Here is a 17,900-nt window from a genome sequence, read left to right as displayed (position 1 = left end):
CACTGTCACCACTCTTATTTGACATAGTATTGGAAGTCCTACCCAGAGCAATCAGGCAAGAAAAAGAAATAAAAGGGACCCACATTGGAAAAGAAGAAGTGAAACTGTCACTCTTTGCAGATGACATGATTTTATATATAGAAAACCCTAAAGAATCCACTAAAAAACTTTTAGAAACAATAAACAAATACAGTCAAGTCGTGGGATACAAAATCAACATAGAAAAATCAGGTTGCATTTCTATACACTAACAACGCAGTAGCAGAAAGAGAAATTAAGAATAAGATCCCATTTACAATTGCAGCAAAAAGAATAAAATACGTAGGAGTAAACTTCACCAAAGAGGTGAAAGATCTGTACACCAAAAACCATAAAACATTGTTGAAAGAAATCAAAGAAGACACAAAGAAATGGAAAGATATTCTGTGCTCTTGGATTGGAAGAATTAACATCGTTAAAATGTCCATGCTTCCTAAAGCAATCTATAGATTCAATGCAATCCCTATCAAAGTCCTAACAACATTTTTTCACAGAAATAGAACAAAGAATCCTAAAATTTATATGGAACAAGAAAAGACCCTGAATAGCCAAAAGATTCCTGAGAAAAAAGAACAAAGCTGGAGGTATCACACTCTCTGATTTCAAAATATTCTACAAACCCGTAGTAACCAAAACAGCATGGTGCTGGCACAAAAACACACACACAGATCAATAGAACAGAATTAAGAGCCCAGAAATAAACTCACACATTTATGGACAACTAATATTCAACGAGGGAGCCAAGAACATATGATGGACAAAGGAGTGTCTCTTCAATAAATGGTGTTGGGAAAACTGGACAGCCACATGCAAAAGAATGAAAGTAGACCATTCCCTTACACCATACACAAAAATCAACTCAAAATGGATTAAAGACGTGAATGTAAGACCTGAAACCATGAAACTTCTAGAAGAAGACATAGGCAGTACACTCTTTGACATCAGTCATAGCAGCATATTTTCAAGTACCATGTCTGACCCGGCAAGGGAAACAAAAGAAAAAATGAACAAATGGGACTACATCAAACTAAAAATCTTCTGCACAGCAAAGGAAACCATCAACAGAATGAGAAGCCAACCTAACAATTGGGAGAAAATGTTTGCAAACCTTATATCAGATAAGGGGTTAATATCCAAAATATACAAAGAACTCATACAGCTCAACAACAAAAAACCCAACAACCCAATTAAAAAATGAGCAAAAGATCTGAACAGAGATTTCTCCAAAGAAGATATACAGATGACCAACTGGCATATGAAAAGATGCTCAACATCATTAGCTATCAGGGAAATGCAAATCAAAACTACAATGAGGTATCACCTCACTCTGGTCAGAGTGGCTATAATTAAGAAGACAGGAAACAAGTGTTGGAGAGGATGTGGAGAGAAGAGAATACTTGTACATTGCTGGTGGGAGTGCAAACTGGTGCAGCCACTATGGAAAGAAGTATGGAGTATCCTCAGAAAATTAAGAATAGATCTACCATACGATCCAGCTATCCCACTGCTGAGTATTTATCCAAAGAACTTGAAAACACAAAGGCATAGAGATACTTGCACCCCTATGTTCATTGCAGCATTATACACAATAGCCAAGACTTGGAGGCAACCTAGGTGCCCATCAAGGGACAAATGGATAAAGAAGATGTGGTATTTATACACAATGGAATACTACTCAGCTGCAAGAAATGATGAAATCTGGCCATTTGTGACAACATGGACGATACTTGAGGGTATTATGCTGAGTGAAATAAGTCAGAGGGACAAAGTCAAATACCATATAATCTCACTCATAAGTAGAAGATAAAAACAATGACAAAGACATAGCCATGGAGATTGGATTGGTGGTTACCAGAGTGGAAGGGGCGGGGAGGGCAAAAGGGGTGATTAGGCTCACCTGTGAGGGGATGGACTATAACTAGTTTTTGGGTGGTGAACATGATGTAATCTACACAGAATTTGAAATATATTACGATGTGCATCTGAAAGCTATATAATGTTATAATCCAATGTTACTGCAATTAAAAAAATAAAAAATTTAAAAAAGAATTAAAAAACAGGCAAAACTAAATAATGTGTGGTTTGGGAGCATATACACTTATTGTAAAATATTTAGAGAGGCTCAAGGAATAGTAAACACAAGACCAGGATAGAGGTTCCATCTGGGGGATGCAACTGGGGAGGCACCCACAGTGGCTTCATAGGTTCTGTTTCTTACACCAGTGTTGGGTGCCCAAGAATTTACTTGATCATAACTCTGTAAGCTTGCATTTTTCAAACTGCAGCTTGTGAACCATTCCTGGTTAATTTTTAAAAATAAACGGGAAAAGAAAATATCAAAGTTCATTGCAAGAATTCTTAGCAAGAAATATCCACATTGGAATAAAGCCACAGCCAATGTTATGAGAAATGTGAGGGAGTGAGGGCCTGTGTACCATAAAAACCAGCATTTTCTAAGAATAGGTCATTGGATATTTTTCTCACTGGAAGCTTTAGGATTTCCTGGTATACACTGTTCAATCTGATGTGCAAGGTAATTCTATCTTGTGAAGGATTTGATGTGTTACTTATATTTAACCTCACACAGAACTGAACTAACTACTTTTAAAAGAGTAAAAATGCACATTGCTGATCAATATAAATGAAACTGGAAAACCTTATAAAGGGATAACCAGTGATAGAATAGAAATTTGAATGGAAAACACAATAGAGCTGCTTAAAAAAATATTAGAGGCACACATTAACAGTGCTTTTTAGAATTACGTTGGTGTCCAAATCACTTCTACCATATCTCATTCTAAAACGCAGGGAAAGATGTTAAATTTATTATAGGATGTCAGAATAACCAGTTTTGGAAAACTGTTCCAGATCAGAGTTAATCATTTCTGCCTACTGTGTCCCACCAAAATTGCTGTCATAATGCTAAACTAAAGTGTATGAATTGAAGTATGAGATTCATATTTATCTACCTGAAAAGTAATTTCATTAGGCAACTTTTTCTTTCTTTTTGGTGAGGAAGATTGGCACTGAGCTAAGATCTGTTCCCAATCTTCCTCTTTTCGCTTAAGGAAGATTGTCCCTGAGCTAACATCTGTGCCAATCTTCCCCTATTTTGTATGTGAGACTCTGCCATAGCACGGCTTGATGAGTGGTGTGTAGGTCCGCACCCAGGATCTGAACCCACGAACCCTGCACCGCTGAAGCAGAGCATGTGAACTTAACCACTACACCACTGGGCTGACCCCTAGAGAACTATTTTTGAAGATGATGTTGGGTAAGAAAATTGATATTTTAGCCAATATTTTTGACTTTCTTACCAAACTAAATTTGAAACTTCTAAAGAAAAACAAAGACAGCAACTTGAATACAGCAGTACATCAAGAAGAGCATACATCACGATCAAGTGGGATTTATGCCAGGGACACAAGCATGCTTCAACATCCAGAATACAATCAATGTGATACACCACATGAACAAAATGAGGAACAGAAACCACATGCTCATCTCAATAGATGCAGAGAAAGCATTTGACAAGATCCAAAAGCCATTTATGATAAAAACTCTTAACAAAATGGGGATAGAAGGAAATCACCTGAACAGAATAAAGGCCATATAGGACAAACCCTCAGCCAACATCTCACTCAATGGGGAAAAACTGAACGCCATCCCTCTGAGAACGGGAATAAGACAAGATGCCCACTATCATCATTCTTACTCAACATAGTACTGGAGGTTTTGGCCAGAGCAATTAGGCAAGAGAAAGGAATAAAAGGAATCCAAATAGGGAGTGAAGAAGTGAAACTCTTTCTGTTTGCAGATGACATGATCTTATATATAGAAAACCCTAAAGAATCCATCTGAAAACTACTAGAAATAATTAACAAGTACAGTAAATTTGCAAGGTACAATATCAACTTACAAAAATCAGTTGTATTTCTACACTCTAATAACGAACTTACAGAAAGAGAACTCAAGAATACAATTCATTTACAATCTCAACAAAACGAATAAAGAATCTAGGAATAAATTTAACCAAGAAGGTGAAGCCCTTATACAATGAAAACTATAAGACATTATTGAAAGAATAGATGATGACATAAAGAGATGGAAAGAGATTCTAGGCACATGGATTGGAAGACTAAACATAGTTAAAATGTACATACTACCCAAAGCAATCTACAGATTCAATGCTATCCCAATTAGCTGGTTGGGATCGAATCTTGGGCGTGAATCTACACATTGCTCATCAAGCCATGCTGTGGAGGCATCCCACATAAAAAATAGAGGAAGATTGGTACAGATGTTAACTCAGGGCCAATCTTCCTCACCCTCCCTCCCCGCCAAAAAAATCAAAGTGTAAGAGAGATTCAATGTGAGGGATTTTATCCATTGTGGGCTTTGAAAATGGAAGCCACATGGCAAAGAATGCTGGTGGACACTTGGTGTTGGGAGCAACCTTCCCCAGGCTCCTCACCAATGGTTGTCAAGGAAAGAGGGTCCTCAGGCCTACAATGACAAGAAACCCAATTCTGCTAACAATCTCTGTTATATAAGCTTAGAAGAGGACCCTGAGCTCAAGATGAGAATGCAGCTTTGTGAAACCCTGAACAGAGAACCCACAGAGACCGTGCCTGGATTTCTGACTGAGGAAATGTAAGCAAATGAATGGGTGTTGTTTTGAGTCACTAAGTCATGGTAATTCGTTATGCAGTAACATAAAACTAATCCATAGGCTCATTGTGTAACGGATAAGCACACAGTATTTTTTTTTCACGAGAATGGATTTATGAAGTGATATGCATGCTAGCTGAATGTAATAAAATCATTCCTAACTTTTTTAGTGTTTTTCATTTTATGGTTTCTACATAATGCAACTAAATTTTAAAAAATCAAATTTCATTCCTTCATTCAAAACAACTAATTTGATTCCTACTACATACCAGGGACGGCTTTATATGCTGGGGATACAACTTTGACCTAAATGGTCCAAAGCCCCTGTGCTCATGTGTCTTACATTCTCGAGGCTTCCCAAGAGTGAGACGGAGCCATTGGAGTGTTTTAAGCAAAGAAATGACACATCCTGACTCACATTAGCAGGATCCCTGACTCCTGTGGGGAGAAGAGCCCATGGGTGGCAGGTGAGAGGGTGGGGCTGGTGCCACAGTTCAGGAGTGAGAGGATGGTGGAGACTAAGGGGAGAAGAGGGCCTGAGGGGTGAGAGGACAGAGAGAAGGGCTGGAGGAGCAGGGGTGAGGAGAAGAAGCAGAGGGAAAGAATTCTATAGCAGTGGAGTCCTCAGACTGAAACATGTTGTTTCATGGAACTTTAATAAATATATCTACAAGCCTAGCAGGGTATTCTTTTCATTTGGTATTTAGTTCATGCTGTGCAGCTGCCTAAAAACTAATTGCCTCTTTATATTAATCAGTTTAAAAAATAGTGTTAAAATATGCACATTGCTGGGGCTGGCCGTGGCCGAGTGGTTAAGTTCGCGCGCTCCGCTGCGGGCGGCCCAGTGTTTCGTCGGTTCGGGTCCTGGGCGCGGACATGGCACTGCTCGTCAGACCACGCTGAGGCAGCGTCCCACATACCACAACTAGAGGAACCCACAACGGAGAATACACAACTATGTACCGGGGGGCTTGGGGAAAAAGGAAAAAATAAAAAAAAAAATCTTAAGAAAAAATATGCACATTGCTTAGGTGTGAACAACTCATAAAAACAGGCAATGCAGGAGCACTGGCGACAGGCATTTTAACTGCATTGAAAACCTGTGACTTTGGGGTGATCAATACACAGTAACAAACTAGGTTTCCACGTACTTCTTTGTACTGAAGATATGGTCAGAGACTCGCACAGATATACTCAGAACTATGGAATGAAGATCATTTTTTTCAGGTAAATAATCTATAATCAATCTATAAATGAAAATTTGGGTGAGTTTATTATGATCCAGGTTTGCTGACAATAGCCCATAGCCTTCCTTTCTCCAAGGAAGGAAGAGCACCAAAGAAGTGGGGTGTACGTAGTGTTTAAATACTGTCTTGGAACAAAGAGCATACATCACATATGATAGGAATGTCCCTTTTATAGCAGTCACAAGATGCTTCATGGGCGCAGCAGGTTGGTGGGCAGCCAGGTCAGTGGTCACAAGGTGAGCATAGCAGGTCAGTAATTAATCTTTAGTTTCCAGAAAGAGATGCTTATCCGTAAGGAAATGACAATATGGGGGGAAGCTACATTCCTATCTTTAAGGACATTATTCTTGCCTTTGGGACATAGTAAATGTTTAAAGCAGATGTACAATGCATGCTCGACAGGCCATGTCAGGCCCTTTTGGAAAAACTAGGTCAGGCTGAATTAGTTTTAAACCAAATGGTTTCCTCATATATTGCAATATATCCTATTTTTTCAGTTATTTATTAGTTTTAAAATACAACAACCTGGAGTCACAGATACACTGTCTGGAAAAGTAAAACTTAGGACCTGTGTGAGTCTGATTGCAGTGTTGTTTAGACATTTTTACGATTATGGATTTTTTTATAGATTCGATTATTTCATAGATTAGATTCCTGATGTTCAGAGGTTTTCAAGATTGTGTTACCAATTGTAGTTAGTGAACAAGAAGGAACCTGGTCTCTATGAGAACCTCTGTCTGGTGTTTTCAGGCACATCTTCTCCAGGTTTACAGAGAAAACCCCTGTCCCTCCACCTCCATTCCCAGGGCGAGCTCACTCTCTGGCATCAAGTTCTCTGGGGCTGAGTTTTCTTCTAGAAGAGTCCAGGAGAGAGGTCGGAGATGGAAGGCAGGGAGTCCATTTCAGGGAGAGGGATTCCAGTAAGAGGAGGAAAAGGGGCTGAGCCCAGCCTGGGGGTCTCTCCCTGGTTTCCTCAGACAGCCCCTGGGCCAGGACTCAGGGAGACGGTGTGACAAAGAGCTCTCGGTGCAGGAGGAGAGGGGTCAGGGCAAAGTCCCAGGTCCCCGGACGTGGCTCTCAGGGTCTCAGGCCCGAGGGCGGAGTCTGGGGCGGGGAAGCACAGTGTTGGGGAGTCCCCGTCTCCCTAAGTTTCACTTCTCCCTCTCACAACCTGTGTCAGCTCCTGCCTGGAGACTCAACGACGGGGCGCCAGTTCTCACTCCCATTGCGTGTCCGGTTTCTAGAGAAGCCAATCAGCGTCTCTGCGTTTCCCGGTTATAAAGTCTGCTCGGATCAGCCAGGACTCAGGTTCTCCCAGACCCCGAGGATGACGGTCAGGGCAACTCGAGCCCTCCTGCTGCTCCTCTCGGGGGGGGGCCCTGGCCCTGACTGAGACCTGGGCGGGTGAGTGCGGGGTCAGGAGGAACCGGCCAGTGCGAGGGGACCGGGCTGGGGGTGGGGGGCGCAGGATCCCCGGGGAAGCGCGTCTCCACCGCTCCCGCTCAGACACCCTCCCCTACCTCGTCCCTGCCACGTCCTGACACCTCTCCTTCCCTCTCCAGTGTCCCGCCGCCTCATCTCACCCACTCGGGTCTTCCACCGCCCCTTTTCCGTCTCCTGACCCCCTCGCCCCCTCCCCCCTCCCGGCCCCATCACCCTCGGACCCGGGACCCGCGCCAGGAGGAGGGTCGGCCGGGTCTCAGCCCCTCCCCGCCCCCAGGCTCCCACTCCATGAGGTATTTCTACACCGCCGTGTCCCGGCCCGGCCGCGGGGAGCCCCGCTTCATCGCCGTCGGCTACGTGGACGACACGCAGTTCGTGCGGTTCGACAGCGACGCCGCGAGTCCGAGGATGGAGCCGCGGGCGCCGTGGATGGAGCAGGAGGGGCCGGAGTATTGGGAGCGGGAGACGCGGACCGCCAAGGGCAACGCACAGACTTTCCGAGTGAACCTGAACACCCTGCGCGGCTACTACAACCAGAGCGAGACCGGTGAGCGACGCGGGCCCGGGCCCAGGTCCTGACCCCCCATCCCCACGGACGGGCCGAGGTCTCCCCGAGTCTCCGGGTCCGAGATTCACCCCGAGGCTGCGGGTTGAGCCTGGACCCCGACCCGGGAAGAGCCGGCGGGGACTTTTCCGCGGTTCCAGTTTCAATTCAGGTTTAATCCCTGCGGGGGGCGGGGCGGGGGCGGGGCCGAGTGGGCGGGGCTGACCTCGGGGCGGGGTCAGGGTCTCACACCCTCCAGGACATGTATGGCTGCGACGTGGGGCCGGACGGGCGCCTCCTCCGCGGGTACAGTCAGTTCGCCTACGACGGCGCCGATTACCTCGCCCTGAACGAGGACCTGCGCTCCTGGACCGCGGCGGACACGGCGGCTCAGATCTCCCGGCGCAAGTGGGAGGCGGCCGGAGCGGCGGAGGACTACAGGAACTACCTGGAGGGCACGTGCGTGGAGTGGCTCCTCAGATACCTGGAGAACGGGAAGGAGACGCTGCAGCGCGCGGGTACGAGGGGACACGGGGACTCCTGATCTGGGCTCGGGCTGGGGAACTCCTACAAGGAGAGGAGGAAAATGGGGTAGACGCCTGAATACACCCAGCCCGTGGGTGGGGAGACTGAGTTCGCCTGGGTTTTCAGATCTAGTACCAGAGAGTGACTCGTCCAGAAGACCTGCCTTTCTCTCAGGGTTGGTTAAGGGATTCAGTCTCTCTAGGGTTGGAGGGGGAAGCCATCCCTGAAATGACTGAGTGAGCTGTTCCCTTTGACTCTGGCAGCGGCTGCAGGAACCATGGAGGTTTTCTCTCTCGGGCCTAGTTCTCTGCCCCACACCCCGTGTGCTTGAGGCCTGACTCCAGCTTTTCTGACTGACTCAGCATCCACCCAAGTGGATGGAAGGACCAGAAATCCCTTTTATCCCCCTCAGAGACCTGCCTCCTACCGTGGGCTGTCTCACCTTGATTCTAGAAATATCCGAAGAATAGCGATTTGCCCAGATGTCTGTGTCCAGGCTAGTGTCTGGGTTTTGCGTTCTCTTCCCCAGTTGTCCTGTCCATTCTCAGGATGGTCACATGAGTGCTGCTTCAGTGGCCCAAGACAGATGTAAAGTTCCTGAGTTTTCTGATTCTTTTCCTCAGACCCGCCAAAGGCACATGTGACCCACCATCCCATCTCTGACCATGAGGTCACCCTGAGGTGCTGGGCCCTGGGCTTCTACCCTGCGGAGATCGGCCTGTCCTGGCAGCGTGATGGGGAGGACCTGACCCAGGACACGGAGTTTGTGGAGACCAGGCCTGCAGGGGACGGGACCTTCCAGAAGTGGGCGGCTGTGGTGGTGCCTTCTGGAGAGGAGCAGAGATACACGTGCCGTGTGCAGCACGAGGGGCTGCCTGAGCCCGTCACCCTGAGATGGGGTAAGGAGGGAGCCGTGGGCTCAGAGTCTCTTCTCAGGGAAATCAGGAGCCCTTCTGGAGACCTTCAGCAGGGTCAGGGCTGAGGCCTGGGGTCAGGGCGCTCACCTTCCCTTCCCTTCCCAGAGCCATCTCGTAGTCCACCATCCTCATTGTGGGCGTCATTGCTGGCCTGGTTCTCTTCATGGTCACTGTAGCTGTGGTGGTTGGAGCCGTGATCTGGAGGAAGAAGCGCTCAGGTAGGGAAGGGGTGTGGTCTGAGATTTCTTGTCCCACTGGGGGGTTTCAAGCCCAGGTAGAAGTTTATGCTGCGTGTTAATGGCAAGTCCCATCCACAGGCACATGTGCTTTCTTAGTCTGGGGTTCTATTTGCTAACACTTAGTCTCTTTAGTAAAGCACATGTGAAAATGGAGGACAAATTTATCCCCTTGATGGATCTGGAGATGGAGACCTGATTCCCAGCAGTCACAGGACTGAGGGGAGCTCCCTGCTGAGGACAGACCTCCAGGAGGGTGGTTGGTTCAGTCCCCACGTGTGTACTTTCCTCATGTTTCCTGATCCTGCCCTGGGTTTGTTATCACAGTTCTGGAAACTTCTCTCGGGTACAGGACTTGGGAGTTCCTGTAGGATCTCATGGGCCTGACTCTTCCCTGGCTTCTCACAGGATGTTTCCTTCCCACAGGTGGAAAAGGAGGGAGCTACGCTCAGGCTTCAAGTAAGGATGGAGTAGGGGAGTGATCCCTGAGACTCTTATGAGTAGTGTAGATGGGATCCTATGGGGGGAACTCACCCACCTCACAGTTCTTTCTTTAGTCTCGTCTCCTGTGGGCTCTGACCGCGTCCTGTTTTGTTCTGCCGCAGGTAGTGACAGTGCCCCGAACTCTGATGTGTCTTACGGCAGGTGAGGCCCTGGAGACCTGCACTGGGGAGGTGTTGGGGCAGAGGGGACAGGACTGGCTTATGGGGATTCTTTGGTTGGGACATTTTGAGCATGCAGTGGGCTGTTCACAGTGTCATCAATTATAGCAACTGACTTAAATTTGTTGGTGATTATTTTCTTCTATAGCATGAGACAGCTGCCTTGTGGGGGACTGAGTGATACAAGATTTCTGCCCGTCCCGCCCCCCATTATGACTTCAGGAATCTTTGACCTCTCTTTCTGCAAATGGCATCTGAATGTGTCTGTGTTCCTATTAGCATAATGTGAAGTGATGGGGAGACTGGTCTCCCACCAACCCCTCCCCACACTGCCCTGCGTTCTCTTGCCTGATCGACTTTCCTGTTCCAGCAGAGGTGGGGCTGGGCCGTCTCCATCCCTGTCATAACTTCATTGTGCTGAGCTGTAACTTCTTACTTCCTTATTAAAAATAAGCATCTGGATATGAATTTGTTTTTTCACATTCTTGCCATGAGAGATTGATGGGTTAAGTAAAGGAGAAGATTCCTAAAATTTGAGAGAAGAAATAAAAGGAAGCCCTGAGAACCTTCCAGACACTGATCATTCATTCACCTGATATTAGTTGTGTGCTAGATGTATGATACAATATTTTTGCATCTGGGAAACATCATTGAAGTCAAAACAGACAGAAGTTGCTGGCCTTGTGGAGCCTATGTTATAGGGGGAAGAGACAGACTAATGCCATAAGCTTGGTAAATAAGGACAGTGTTTATGATAGAAGGTGGTAAGTGCTATGGAAAAAATGCAGTGGGGAAGGCGATGCAGAGGGTGGGGAAGATAACTTTTTTTGTATGGTCACTGTAAGCCTCACTGAGAAGGTGAGCTTGGAGGAAAGATGTGAAGGACTTGAGGAATTATCCACAAGGATGTCTGGGGGAAGTTCTTCCCAAGCAGGGGAGCCTCCAGTGCAAATGCAGTAGGGTGGGAGTGTGTCTTTGTGTTCGGGGAAGAGCAAGGTGGCTGGTGTGGCTGGAGAAGAGAGCAATTGAGATGAGATAGAGGTGTGGCCAGCACCGTGTAGGCCTGGAGGATGTTAGAAGGGTTTGCACCTTTGTTCTGAGTGAGATGGGGAGTTAAAAGAGAGTTTAGGGCAGGAGAGGAACGTGGGATGACTTTGAAAGGATCGCTGTGGCTGCTGTGCTGAGAGCAGAACTGGGAGGCAAAGGGCGAGAGAGGCCCTAGGGAAGCAGCAGGAACCAGGGCAGGGTTCCAGGCTGGAGGAGGCCATGGCTTCCACTGGTGTGCGCGGTGGAAAGAGTGGGAAGTGACTGGATTCTGGATACATTCTGAACATGGACTTTGCAGTAAATTCCCTAATGGATTAATTTGGGAGTGAGAAAGAAGAATCAAGGAGAGCACCCAGAATTTTGGACTGTGCAAGTAGGAAGATGATATTGCTGTCAGAAGAGGTGGGGAAGACTCTAGAAGGAGCATATTTACAGTAATTTGGTTTAAGAAATGTTGGAGCTGAGATTTCTTTTAGAAAAGCAAGTCAGATAGCAGATCGGCAGTTGGACAGATGAGTCTAGAGATTTGGAGAAATATCTGGCTAGAGACACAGTTTTGGGATGTGACACTATAAATAATATTCAAAGCCTTGAGAACGGATGAGGTCACCAAGGGAGTGATGGGTCTAGAAGAGAAAGGAACAAGGACTGAACCCTGGACCCCCCAGTGCTACTGGATCTCATCAGACTCCACACCCAAGGTGGACTGCACAGTTCTGACACTGCATCTAGAAGCATGGAGACCAGAGTCCCAACTTTTCTGTGCACAGGAATCCCCTGTATGTCTTGCTAAGATTCAGAGAGACTGGAATAGAGTATAACAATCTGATTTTATAACAAGGTTGGTGCTGATGCTGCTGGTCTTCAGATAACACATTTAGCAGCAGGAATGTAGTCCAGGACTGCCTCGTGGCTGGGCATCAACCTCACGAGTGGGGCTTGTTAAATAAGCAATTCTTTGGTCTTGTGCCTAGTACTCTGAGATGGTGGGTCTGGGAGAGGCCTGACTGTTTTGTAAGAAGCCCCACAGCAATGTTGTTGCTCAGCCCTCATCAGTGGGCTCTGGTGACCAGCCCCCATCCTGAAGCTGTCTAGGAGTCTTCAGCCATCTCATTCACATACCAAAGTCACTCACCACTCAGGAGGATCCAAGTGTTTTAGGAGCTCTATGCCAGGAACCAGGGAGAAAGACTAGATATTTTTTATTGTACCACAGGCAACCCTCTGGTCTTTGACCACAGATCCCTTATAGCAAGGGATCATAACAGTTAAAAGATGCTGGCACATTACATTCAGTCATTGACAATTAGTCCAGTCCATCATCCTGTTGGATGAGAATGTCTCCCAGGGTGAAGTTGCTCAGGTTTGCAGGCTTCCATTTGATCTTGTCTGGTTCCAGAAGCAGAAATGGTCTCAGCAATATGTGGCTTCACCCTTTCAGGCTTCTGGATAATTGAGCCAAGAGACAATGTCATCTCTTGCTCAGACTTCTGAGATGTTAATGTAATATTGGATTTCCCTCATTACATAACCCATTTATTCATTCCTTTACCCTCAGCTACTATTTCTCCTTATGTCCGTTTATACCAAACTTCCACCTTTGGAAGGGACATTAGATTTGACCGCTGTGCTGGTCTAGACGCAGGCAGCATATAATCTAGCAGTCCCTCCCGCTCAGCCTACTCCCTTTCATAGAGGGGAGGGGCACATAGGCATAGAGCTAGTGGGCTGATCAGGAGGCAGTATAGTGTATTCACGATCAGATGGGGTGAAGGCACAACCCTTAGGAGTGCTGACATAAAAGTTTAAAAATTAGTCACAGTTTCTTACTTAAGAATCATTCCTGTTTCTGGCACTTGTAGTTGCACCTCTGTCCTGAGACCACTGCGTCAGGTAGGAAGAGAGGAAGTTGAGGTGAAATGTAGTCATGCCAACTTCCTTCCCGCTTGGGAAGAATTTTCTAGTCATACCAGCATTCTACCCCACCCCCCTCCCCAAATCCTCCAGAAAAAAGAGAGGAAACTCTCCAGTGGAGACAATCCTGTAGTCCCACTCATGTTGAGTGTGAGCACACATTTGTGAAGATGTGTAAGTCAGCCCTTCATGCCTGTGAACAACCGCACCCCCACCCCATTTTAGACAACCAGAGAGAGTTTCAATAGCACATTCCAATTCTCTATCACACTATTGCTCTGAGGAGGTTATCCCTCTGCACATTGTTGGACTTTATGGGCTGCAAAGTATGTTCTTTGGCCTGAAGAATGTGACTCCGCAGTGCAAATTGGTGCAATATCTTTTGTTCTGGTTCTTTTGTAGGACTCTGAACATTTGCATCTACCACTGGGTAAGTAAAGCTCAATCCAGAGTCAACATCTACTCCTGTCAAGACCCATTTGTAGACCCCCTGGGTTACCAGCATTGGTCTGATTTGCCAGCTATGTTCAAGGCCTTGCCATCAGGGAAACTGCCAGATAGCTGTCTGTAGTCTCTGGTTCCTAGAAAGAACAGTTCTTTTTGGTATCTTGTGCCTCAGAGGATGCAAGAGGAAACTGTCTAGACGCAGGCCATCTCTGCATTGCTGCAGCCCCCCAGTGTCCACTTATTCCATGGGCCCAGGTAGCCACCTGAAGGAGGACACCAGGTTATCCACTCATCAATTCCAAGGCCTTCCAAACCTGGAAGGGGGTTCTTGTGATGGGCATCGATGTGTTCTACTTTAAGGCACCCCTCAAGTTCCCACAGATCTGTGCCCACTATGGGCATTCCTTCTACAGACCAGGTTTCCACTGCCCTCTGCCTGACTATATGGCCTAGCTGTTGGCCACTGCCCATGAGTTGGAAAAACTAAACCATAGGGGCTTTTATCATTTTTCAATTCTTCTATCATTGCCAGGAAAACCACATGCAACTCAGCTCATCAAACTGATGTTTTTACCTTCCTTGATCAGAGCAGTGGCCTTCCAAACACGATGTTGTCCCTTCGCCTTGGAACTGCTGTCCATAAATGAAGCAGCTCTTTGCAGGTCATGACAGCTGTTTATAGACACTGTTCAAGTGATGATAGAATCCAGCAGCTCCTCATGCAGTTCCAAAGTCAGTCCTGGGAGGATAGAGGCTCCCTGCTCATGCGTGTAGCCTCCCTGCCTTCCCCAAGTAGAATGATCCTGTATAAACTGTTTCTACTTTTTTTACTTATGATTTTTGAACTTTATTATTATTATTATTTCTTGGTAAACTTTTCATGGTACTACACATACAGAAAAGTTCATAGCTCGTGACTTTTCACAAATTTAATGTCCTATGTAACTAGTACTCATGATGTGGGCTGTGGGTTTGTCATATATGGTCTTTATTATGTTGATGTAGTTTCCTTCCATCCACATTTTGTTCAGAGTTTTTATCATAAATGGCTGTTGGATCTTGTCAAATTCTTTCTCTGCATCTATTGAGATGATCATGTGGTTTTTATTCCTCAGTTTGTTGATGTGTTGTATCAACGTAGATTGATTTGTGGATGTTGAACCATCCCTGTGTCCCTGGTATGAATCCCACTTGATCATGATGTATGATCTTTTTGATGTATTGCTGTATTTGGGTTGCAAAAATTTTGTTGAGGATTTGTACATCTATGTTCATGAGTGATATTGGCCTGTAGTTCTCCTTTTTTGTGCTGTCCTTGTCAGGCTTTGGTATCAGAGTGATGTTGGCCTCATAGAATGTGTTAGGAAGTGTTCCATCTCTATATTTGTTTGGAATAGCTTGAGAAGGATAGGTATTAAATCCTCTCTGAAAGTTTGGTAAAATTCCCCAAGAAAGCCATCTGGTCCTGGGGTTTTATTCTTTGGGATGCTTTTGATTGCTGTTTCAATCTCTTTCCTTGTGATTGGTCTATTCAGATTGTCTGTTTCTTCTTGACTCAGCTTTGGGAGGTTGTAAGAGTCTAAGAATTTATCCATTTCCTCTCAGTTATCCATTTTGTTGGCATATAGTTTTTTGTAGTCTTCTCTTATAATCTGTTGTATTTCTGTGGAGTCTGTTGTTATTTCTCCTCTTTCATTTCTGATTTTGTTTATTTGAGCTTTCTCTCTTTTTTTCTTTGTACATCTGGCTAGGGGTTGGTCAATTTTATTTATCTTCTGAATCAGCTCTTTGTTTCATTGATCCTTTATACTACCTTTTTTGTTTCAATAGCATTTATTTCTGCTCTGATTTTTATTATTTCTCTCCTTCTACTGACTTTGGGCTTTGTTTGTTCTTATTTTTCTTATCAGTTAGGTGTAACTTGAGATTGCTTATTTGGGATTTTTCTCGTTTGTTAAGATGTGCCTGTATTGTAGTGAATTTCACTCAATACAGCTTTTGCTGTATCCCATATGAGTTGGTATGATATGTTATCATTTTCATTGGTCTCCCGGAATTTTTTGATTTCTCCTTTAATTTCTTCAATGATTCATTGCTTGTTCAGTAGCATGCTGTTTAGTCTCCACTTCTTTGTCTCTTTCTCAATTCTTTTCTTGCAGTTAATTTCTAACTTTATAGCATTATGATTGGAAAAGATGCTTGTTATTATTTCAATTTTTAAAAATTTTTAGAGGCTTGCCTTGTTTCCCAACATATGGTCTATCTTTGAGAATGTTCCATGCATACTTGAGAAGAATATGTATTCTGCTGTTTTTGAATGGAGTGTTCTATATATGTCTGTTAAGTCCAGCTGGTTTAGCTTTTTGTTTAATTCCACTGTTTCCTTGTTGATTTTCTGTCTGGATGATCTATGCATTGATGTGAGTGGGATGCTGAGGTCCCCTACTATTATTGTGTTATTTTTAATATCTTCTTTTAAGTTTGTTAATAGTTGCTTTATGAATGTTGGTGCTCCTGTGTTGGGTGCATAGATATTTATAAGAGTTATGTCTTCTTGGTGTAGTGTCCCTTTGATCATTATATACTGTCCCTCTTTGTCTCTCTTTACTTGCCTTATCTTGAAGTCTACTTTGTCTGCTATAAGTGTTGTGACACCTGCTTTCTTTTGTTTGCCATTAGCTTGGAGTATTGTCTTCCACCCCTTCACTCTGAGCCTGCGTTTGTCACTGGAGCTGAGATGTGTTTCCTGGAGGCAGCAAATTGTTGGATCTTGTTCTTTAATCTATCTTGCTGCTCTGTGTCTTTTTATTGGAGAGTTCAATCCATTTTTCTTTAGGGTGATTATTGAAGTATGAGGGCTTACTGCTGTCATTATAGCACTTGTTTTATGGTTTTCCTGCATTTCCCTTGTTTCTCGTCCCGTGTGTTTTGGTCTACCCATTGAATTATGCAATTTTTTAATGATGTTTTTCTTTGTTTTTTCCTTATTTATTTTTTGTGTCTCTGTTCTGCTTTTAAGTTTAGTGGCTACCCTGAAGTTTATATTCAGGATCTCTTGTATAAGATAGTCCATTTTCTGATGGCCTCTTATTTCCTTAATCTAAGCCAATTCAGTCCCTTTCCTCCTCCCCTCCTAAGTTGTTTTTCTCATATCTTATTCCAACTTGTGTTGTGAGTTTGTGGTTAAAGTCACAAAATTGTCTTTGTTTTTGGTGTTTTCCTTCTTTAGCCTAATGCTACAGTTGAATATTTGCTATCCTATTCTGATTCTGTCTACCTATTTATCTCCTTACTGTGTGTTTTGTGGCCCCTTTCTCCCTTTTTTTCTTTTTTCAGGTATGAGGGCCTTCTTGAGGATTTCTTGTAGGGGGGAGTCTCATGGCAACAACGTCCCTTAGCTTTTGTTTGTCTGGGAAAGATTTAATTTCTCCCTCATATCTGAAGGATATTTTTGCTGGATAGAGTATTCTTGGCTGAAGATTCTTGTCTCTTAAAGTTTTGAATATGTCATTCCATTCTCTCCTAGGTTGTAAGGTTTCTGCAGAGAAAAGTCTGAAAGCCTGATAGGGGTTTCTTTGTAGGTTATTTTCTTCTGCCTTGCTGCCCTGAGCAGTCTTTCTTTGTTATTCATTTTTGCCAGTTTTACTACTATATGCCTTGCAGTAGGTCTTTTTACATTGACAAATCTAGGAGATCTGGAAGCTTCTTCCACACATATTTCCCTCTCTTTCCCTAGATTTGGGAAGTTCTCTGCTATTATTTCTTTGAACATGCTTTCTGCTCCGTTCTCCTTCTCTTCACCTTCTTGGATACCTATAATTCTTATGTTGCATTTCCTCATTGAGTCGGATATTTCTGGGAGATTTTCTTCATTTCTTTTTAGTCTCGTTTCTCTCTCCTCCTCTGTCTGGAGCATTTCAACTCGTCTATCTTTGATTATGTTGATTTGCTCCTCTATGATGTACACTTGAGCATTAAGGGAATATGTATTTTGTTTTATCTCTTCCATTGTGTTTTTCATCTCTAATATTTCTTTTTTTTTTAAGATTTTATTTTTTTTTCCTTTTTCTCCCCAAAGCCCCCTGGTACATAGTTGTATATTCTTCATTGTGGATCCTTCTACTTGTGGCATGTGGGATGCTGCCTCAGCGTGGTTTGATGAGCAGTGCCATGTCTGCGCCCAGGATTCGAACCAATGAAACACTGGG

The 17,900-nt window shown here is 44.5% G+C and overlaps 1 protein-coding gene and 1 pseudogene across 1 annotated transcript; both read left to right on the top strand.

The window, feature by feature from the left end:
• The window catches only part of LOC103544262 (spliceosome RNA helicase DDX39B-like), a 137,279-nt pseudogene that overhangs the window by 57,375 nt on the left and 62,004 nt on the right, over window positions 1-17,900 (top strand).
• On the top strand, window positions 7,270-10,752 carry LOC139077470 (class I histocompatibility antigen, Gogo-B*0201 alpha chain-like). The gene is given in 9 exon segments (XM_070585739.1): window positions 7,270-7,329; window positions 7,331-7,361; window positions 7,678-7,947; window positions 8,187-8,462; window positions 9,093-9,382; window positions 9,505-9,604; window positions 10,049-10,081; window positions 10,228-10,267; window positions 10,433-10,752. Coding segments are annotated over 9 exon segments (1,221 nt in total). The 5' UTR covers window positions 7,270-7,284; the 3' UTR covers window positions 10,569-10,752.

This window comes from Equus przewalskii, chromosome 19 (assembly GCF_037783145.1).
Source record: "Equus przewalskii isolate Varuska chromosome 19, EquPr2, whole genome shotgun sequence".
NCBI lineage: Eukaryota > Metazoa > Chordata > Mammalia > Perissodactyla > Equidae > Equus > Equus przewalskii.
Note: the sequence above shows the minus strand (reverse complement) of the source record. Positions and strands in the feature narration are given on the sequence as shown.